The sequence below is a fragment of the Hypanus sabinus genome, chromosome 4 (genome assembly GCF_030144855.1).
Source record: "Hypanus sabinus isolate sHypSab1 chromosome 4, sHypSab1.hap1, whole genome shotgun sequence".
Classification (NCBI taxonomy): Eukaryota; Metazoa; Chordata; class Chondrichthyes; order Myliobatiformes; family Dasyatidae; genus Hypanus; species Hypanus sabinus.
Window position 1 is genome coordinate 52,191,716 of NC_082709.1, and position 8,066 is coordinate 52,199,781.

An 8,066-nucleotide genomic window follows, 5' to 3' on the forward strand; every position below is an offset into this window, starting at 1 on the left:
TTGGTGGTGGGAATGTCAGATCCAGATTAACTGTTATTGGGTTGGATTTGATTTGGCTGTGTTTTGTTTGGGTTTGGGTTAGCTATGTCTAAATTCAGACTGGCTGTAGTTGCCTAACTTCAAGTCAGGCTTTCATTTTACACCTTAGCAAATCTTTGTTTCTATCTATACTGTCAAATCATTTATTAATTTTAAACAATTGGAACATTTAATGCTCTTTTATACTCAAAACTAAATGCAACCCATCTTTGTAATTTCCAACGGGATCCCACTACCAAGCACATCTTTCCCTCCCCCACTCTTTCTGCTTTCCACAGGGATTGCTCTCTACGCGACTCCCTTGTCCACTCGTTTCCCCCCCCCCCCATCCCTTCCCACCGATCTCCCTCCTGGCACTTATCCTTGCAAGTGGAACAAGTGCTACACCTACCCTTACACTTCCTCCCTCACCACCATTCAGGGCCCCAGACAGTCCTTCCAGGTGAGACAAAACTTCACCTGTGAGTTGGCTGGTGTGGTATACTACATCCGGTGCTCCCGGTGTGGCCTTTTATATATTAGTGAGACCCGACGCAGACTGGGAGACCGTTTCGCTGAACACCTACGCTCGGTCCACCAGAGAAAGCAGGATCTCCCAGTGGCCACACATTTTAATTCCACGTCCCATTCCCATTCTGATATGTCTATCCATGGCCTCCTCTACTGTCAAGATGAAGCCACACTCAGGTTGGAGGAACAGCACCTTATATACCGGCTGGGTAGTCTCCAACCTGATGGCATGAACATTGACTTCTCTAACTTCCATTAATGCCCCTCCCCTTCTTACCACATCCCTGATATATTTAGTTTTTTTTCTCTCTCTGCCCATCACTCTGCCTGTTCTCCATTTCCCTCTGGTGCTCCCCACCCCCTCTTTCTCCCTAGGCCTCCCGTCCCATGATCCTTTCCCTTCTCCAGCTCTGTATCCCTTTTGCCAATCACCTGTCTGGCTCTCAGCTTCACCCCACCCCCTCCGGTCTTCTCCTATTATTTTGCACTTTCCCATCCTCCTCTTACTATCTTTCCTTTCAGTTAGTCCTGACGAAGGGTCTCGGCCCGAAATGTCGACAGCGCTTCTCCCTATAGATGCAGCCTTGCCTGCTGCGTTCTACCAGCATTTTGTGTGTGTTGCTTGAATTTCCAGCATCTGCAGATTTCCTCGTGTTTGTCACTTAACCTTTTTACCTCTAGTTTCATTCAGTTCAATCCACACTGTGCTTCCCGCAAGGTCAGTCGGTACATATCTTTTCTGGCAATTGAATGCAGATCAACGCATGGTATGGGGTCATTTTGGGCACATTTCCACAATGTTCAGTCAGTACCAATGCTTTACATTGCCAAGAACTGTTTAGCCAAGGATACATGTCACTATTATAACAGCTGGGATGTATTCAGGGAAGGAATCTTGGTTGTATTAGCAATGACTATGAAACTCCAAAACAATAAACCAGGTGACTTAAAGATTTTAGCAAAATGCATTTTTCTGCCGTTCGTAATGTTGGTTGTTTGAAGGGACAGGATTTGAAACCTCGGTAAGGAATATATTAAAGAAGTGATTCAATGAGACAAATCTTTTAAAAATAAAATTGATAGCTCACTGTCATGATTTTTTTCAGATTAGTAATATACGGTTTCTAAAGATTAGACATGTTAAATCTTACTTCCAATGTCACCAGTGACCTCTCACATGTTGTAATGATACTCATGCACTTATAAAAATTGCAGTCTTGGTATAGCCACTTATACATTTTGTTACCTTTCTTCTCCATCTAACCCCATACCAAATTGTTACTGATTGATCAGAGATCTGATCAATCAGTAACAATATTTTGACAAGTAACTTGTGGGTTGGATGGGTGAGACTAGAACTAAAGGTCATAGGTTTAGAGTGAAAGGTGAATTACTTAAGGGGAATGAGGAGGAACATTTTTACTCAGAGGGTGGTGAGTGTCGAACAAGCTGCAGCAGGAGTGATAAATACGGGTTCAATTTCAACTTTTTAAGAAAAATGTGGATAAGTACATGGGTGGGAAGGGTGTGGAGTGGTGTATGTTCCTGGTGCAGGTTGATGAGACTAGGCAAAAGAACAGTTCAGCATGAACTAGATGGGCCAAAGGGCTTGTTTCTGTGCTGTAGCATTTTATGACTCTGACTATGAATTAAGGAGAGGAAATCTTTCCTGAATCCTTTTAGTATTAAAAAAATCCCCTTTGTTTTGAGCATATGGTTAATCAATATACCCTGATATACCATAAATGTGCAGCGATTTTGCAGAAGTTTCAATATTTTTGCTTAAAAGCAGATGCGGAATTAAGATCCCCTTCACTTCTTCAACACAATACAGTCTATCACTGACAAGAAGTGGCTCAACATCTCCTGCAGTAATGTCAGCTGAGAATATGTCAGTCTGAAACTGCCCAGTGTCTGTGCAGATTCTAAGTCATTGGTTGCTATAACTCTTACAACATCCAGCTTCAGAGATCCAAGTATTAACACTTAGTCAGTTTGAATTATTCCTTTCCCAGAGTTTCCAACATCCAAACGCAAAAGGCAATTAAATTCTTTGGTAGTAATGAAGGAAGGACAACATTAAATGGTAGTTTAATCACGCACATCCAAATGGTACACAATTTGTAAAGAGGATAAATTAACGAATATCACATGTCCCAAAATGAAGAACTATGCTTTTGAAGTGGATTATCAATGACATGAATAAAACATTTTATGGTTTTGTTATGCATTAGTTTGTTTGGTACTTTATCTAATCTGAACAGGATAAATAATTAGCAATAATCATCAAGTAATTGATTTCTAATTCCCTTGCATTCTTACCATTTTCATTCATTTTGACCTTTTTCAGGTAGATATATTTATCAACCTATGACCCCGGTAGAGCATCTCCCAAGCACATCAATCCCGATCAGCACAAGCGGCCATACAGATACCATCCAGCTGTCCATCTCGCTGACGGAGCGTTTTCTAAAGACTTCTTCCTTCCTCAGGCCTCCATTCACGCCCGACGCACCGAGATACTGCACCATTTCCAAACTCTTTGTTGACAGCTATCGGGTCAAAAGGATTAATGGGAAGATGTGCTATGTTCAGCGTCAGCCTCAACCAGCCCCTGTTGTGCAGGACCAAAAGGCTGGAGATTACGTCAGTCAGACGACCTCCGTTTGTTCAAAGGGGCCAACCGTGGCAGACAAGGTGACTGTCCCACAAATGAACCAGTGCTCCTCACCATCTGCCTCAGAGGATTCCGGGATAAATGCTTTAGGGCTCCACTACCCAGAATCATGTGATGACGACACAGAGGAGGATGAGGATGAAGATGAACTGAGTTCAGATGATGACTCTACTCCAGAGAGTCAGTGGGATCCAGATGATTGTGCTTTGCTTTCTCCTTCTCAATCCGCCATGGAAATTATTGAAAAAATTGAAACTACTGTTTAAGTTAAAGCAGCAAGGAAGCTTTCCTGCTATCTTCATTCATTCCAGACAAAACAGATACAACCAAGGTTTATGAATTCCAAGATAAATTGAAGATGTGCTCAGTATTTCATATAATTGTTTTGAAGTAATTAAAGACAGAAACTGATAAAGCTTTCTCAATTATAAAATAGACAACTAATTAAAATATAATGCATGCAGATGGTAGGTGAATGATTGCTATGTCAACCTAGTGATTTAGACTGTGGAAAGACCAAAGGGGCCAAGACTTTTGAAGCTGCCAAGCACAATATCAAAGCTGACAACTTTTTAATCCAGTTCTTTGACTCTGGCATTGTCATAATTCGAACATCACACTCAAGCACAATTGAACACACAGCACCATTTGTACAAGTCCAGACTGTGTTTCCCTTCTGACAGGGGCGGGGGGTGCTGGAAGTAGTGGGGAGGAGGAGAGAAGAGTAAAGACACAAGCAGATAATTTACAGTATATTAGGATTATGCCAGTCACGGAGAGCATCACACAAAATGTGCATTCAAAAAGAAAATCACCTTTTCCTAAGTCACAGATCAGTGAAGACATTAGGGTCTAAAGTCTTGTTGTGCAACATGTCAAATGATTCCATCAATCCAATAATTTGTAGATATAATGCTGAATGAGTTACATTAACCCCGCATGAAAAAGTGCTTTAATTTTTAAGGTACTTGTAAAATATACATTGTCATTAACACAATATTGATTGTCAAGTATTTTTATTGATGTTTACATTATTAGGATAGATACGTTTGATTACATTATTTGACTTGCTCTGTGCTGTTTTTGTATTATACACAAGATCATAGGTAAAATAAACTACTGGTTCAGGATTTCCTCAGTTAGCAATAAGGCTCATGTTGAGTGCACGTTTTCATTGAGGCAGCAGATTGTGCACAATTAAACTGAATTTTGTGGGGGATGAAAAATGGAACAGACTTTTGTCAAATGCATTCTTGCTTTGGGAAGCACTGAGTAATTGACTCACAGAACACCACATATTGATAAAGGAGAACAGTGCCTGGTAATTGACTAAATTAAAGAGGAATTAAGATTAACAAACTGAAAATTTGGCACTGTGACACAAGCTAAAGTGAACAAAACTTCCGATCTTTCTATAAATTTCAAGTGGATTGCCTGAAGGATAGAATTAGAACACAATAATGTTTTTGTTCAGTTGGTGCCTGCCATGTACAGTATACCATGTGCAATAACACCAATGATTAATCCTAATTGCAACATATTGGTAGACATTGTAGCTACTGCCAATCCCTTAATACCTGAAGCAAAGAAGGCGGCCATTTGGTTTCTCAAGTCTGTATCAGTACTACATGAGCTGCACTCCCCCATCCTTATCCCAAAGTACTGCCATTCTGTTCATAATCTACAATTCAAACTGCCTCCATTACAAAAACAATGGAGCTGGTTGTGGATTACAGGAGGAATGGAGACGGGCTAATCCCTATTGACAACAATGGATCTGAGGTTGAGAGGGTAAACGGTTTTCCACATCACTGAGGTCCTCACGTGGTCCGTACACACCAGCTGTGTGGTGAAAAAGGCACAACAGAACCTCTTTCACCTCAGATGGTTGTGAAAGTTTGGTATAGGCCCCAAAATCCTAAGAACTTTTTACAGGGGCACAATTGAGAGCATCCTGACTGGCTGCATCACTGCCTGCTATGGGAACTGTACTTCTCTCAATCGCAGGATTCTGCAGAGAATGGTGTGGACAGTCCAGTGCATTTGTAGTTGTGAACTACCCATGATTCCGGACATTTACAAAGACAGGTGTGTAAAAAGGGTCTGTAGGATCACCAAGAACCCAAGTCACCCCAACCACAATCTATTCCAGCTGCTACCATCCGGGAAGTGGTACTGCAGCATAAAAGCCAGGACCAACAGGCTCCGGGACGGCTTCTTCCACCAGGCCATCAGATTGATAACTCTCACTGACTTGAGTGTACTCTGTATACATTGACTGCTCTATTTATTATAAACTATTATAAATTATTATGATTGCACATGGCCATTTAGATGGAGACTTAACAAAGATTTTTACTCCTCATGATATGTGATGAATGTAAGAAATAAAGTCAATTCAATTCATTTAAACTATTGGCAATCCCTTACCATTTCTAACCACTCCCAAATGGAGATTTATATTTATCATGTAACTTTTGCAAATCATCTGCATCATATGTTCCCCATTTCTACATCCTTTCCAAAAATGGAAACAGCTTCTCCCTACTCACTCCATCCATAAAGTTAATATCTTTAAATTCTATATTCCCTCCCTGGTACAAAGGAGGACATGAGATTATCCTGTCCATCCATATAACCGAAATCATTTTTCCCAGGAATCGTATTTGTTAATATTTTCATTACCTTGTCCAAAGCTTTTCCACCTCTTGTAGACTGTGGTGCCCCAAACTCCCATTGGGGCCAAATCAGTGTTTCATAAAATTAATTTTGAGTTTCTTGCTCTTGTACCCTTTGCCCCATTTATGAGGTCCAAGACCCTGTGTGCTTTTTTGACTTCTTCCACAACCTGCCTCCCACTTTCATAGAACCTTCAGTTCCCTCCAATCTTGTATCCCTTTTAGTTTTGTTCTTTTTACATTGGCTTTTCTCATTCCTTCAGCACATTACTCAGCTTTAGATTTCATCTGCCACCCCTTACCCATTCCACCAGCAGACGGTAATCCACTTGAAGAGCTTAAGTAGCATCTGAGGAGACGAAGAGGTTGTCAAAGTTTCAGGTCAAGACTTTACATCAGGACCAGATTCCAGCATCTGCAGTCTCTCATGTGCACCCAGTACACAAATCTGTTTATTGCACCTGGAAGTCTGTTATCACCCTCAGATCTCACTACACTCCTAAATAGTGTGCCATCTGCAAGTTGAAAATTATGCCCTAAACACCCAGGTGCAACTGACTAAACATAACAAAAAAAAATTTAAACCAGATTTTGGGGACATCCTTTACACTTAACCCCAACCTGAGAACCTTTCATTCCTCCTCCTTTAATTCAGCCAGTTTTCAATCCACAGTGCTGCAGCCCTCTTTGCTTCAATCTCAACCCCATTCTGTAGCACCTTATCAAATATCTTTCGGATGTCTACATCTATTGCTTCATCTGCATTCCCCTCTCTGTTACTTCAACAAAAAAATCCTTAAAGTTAGTTGATTTTGTCTTTAACAAACCTATAAAGGCTTTCTCTAATCAACTCATGCTTCTCCAAGTGCCTGCTAATTCTGACCCTGATTATTGATTCTTAAATTTTGCTCACTCTTGACATTAAATTAACTGGTCTGTAGTTATCCCGACACCTTTTCTTGTAATAAATATACACGAGGTAGACAGTTCCCACATCAGAATGTTTGCAACTAGTTTACATATGAACTATATCTATCTGATCCTTTGGCCATGTCTAATGTAGTCATAACCGGAAAGATTTCTGTTTTAATATTGTCTCAGTTTAATCAAAAATTACTGTCATTATACTCCACCTCTTTTTATGAATACCCTTAGATTATAATGTCACTTTCGTGTCGTATTTTGGATTTAATTAGAGGGGGTAAACTAAAAGAACAACATAAAGCACAATTTAGAAATAAATGTATACAATGTAAAGGCCAAGTAATAGTGTGAAATTTTGAACATCCTGGATAAAAGAAACATTCATTTGATTTGGATTGTACAAGATGAAAAACAACAGTGATGAACAGAGATGAACTATAAAAACTCCACCAAAGCAGAACTGCTGAGGAGATCAATCAAGGTTTTTAAAGCAAATAGGGTAACTGATTTTAGACCGAGCAGGGGTTCTTTTAGTACAAGTCTGACATAGATAATATGTTTTTCATGAATGTGATATTTGTTGTAAACGTGTCAGTGATGAACTTAGTTCCATCGTTGAGAACGGGAGGATACAGTATATCAGCAGACCTCAACTATAACTGAATTCAACAAAGGTTTCAGATCCAAATGGGAATTACAAAGGCATCTCTCTGCTATTCTTCATAGAAAAATTCTTCACCAGGTCCTCCTCAATGTCCCTTTCTTACAGTGGAATAAAAGATCTGCTCTTCAAATTGCAACCTGGATTCTGTACTTTTAGAGGATATGTTTGTCACTATCAGGGAGTTAGATCAACTGCTATCAACCAGGAGGTATAATGAAGTGCCCTCTTAAGACTTGGCTGTCTACAGAAATTCACTTCCATCTTTTATCTGTTGCATGGGAAAACATAGTTCTTGATCTCAATGAGTCCACACAAGGGCCAACCTTAGTGCTGATTGGCATCAATACTTTTTTCAGTCTTTCTCCCCACAATATTTTAACACATCTCTTGCCACAGTGGAACTGACCTGCAGGGCTCATATGAAACCCCTTAGGTTCTGTTGATTGTTAATGCATGTGGCACACTTCGCTGGAGGCTGTAATGAATATGTGATAAACAAGTGAACCCGACTCTGAAGCTGAAAATGTTCAACTGCATTGCCTCTGCTTCAGCACCATGATCACCATAACTTGTG

General features: G+C 40.2%; 1 protein-coding gene across 1 annotated transcript in view; it reads left to right on the forward strand.

Annotated features, from left to right (window-relative positions):
- LOC132392758 (UPF0524 protein C3orf70 homolog A-like) overlaps positions 1-4,358 on the forward strand; it is a 36,761-nt gene extending 32,403 nt beyond the window's left edge. The window contains exon 2 of the mRNA XM_059967077.1: positions 2,900-4,358. Within this exon, the coding sequence (XP_059823060.1) occupies positions 2,900-3,492 (593 nt within the window). The 3' untranslated portion in view covers positions 3,493-4,358. The remainder of the gene's footprint in view (positions 1-2,899) is intronic.
- Positions 4,359-8,066: the final 3,708 nt, after the last annotated feature.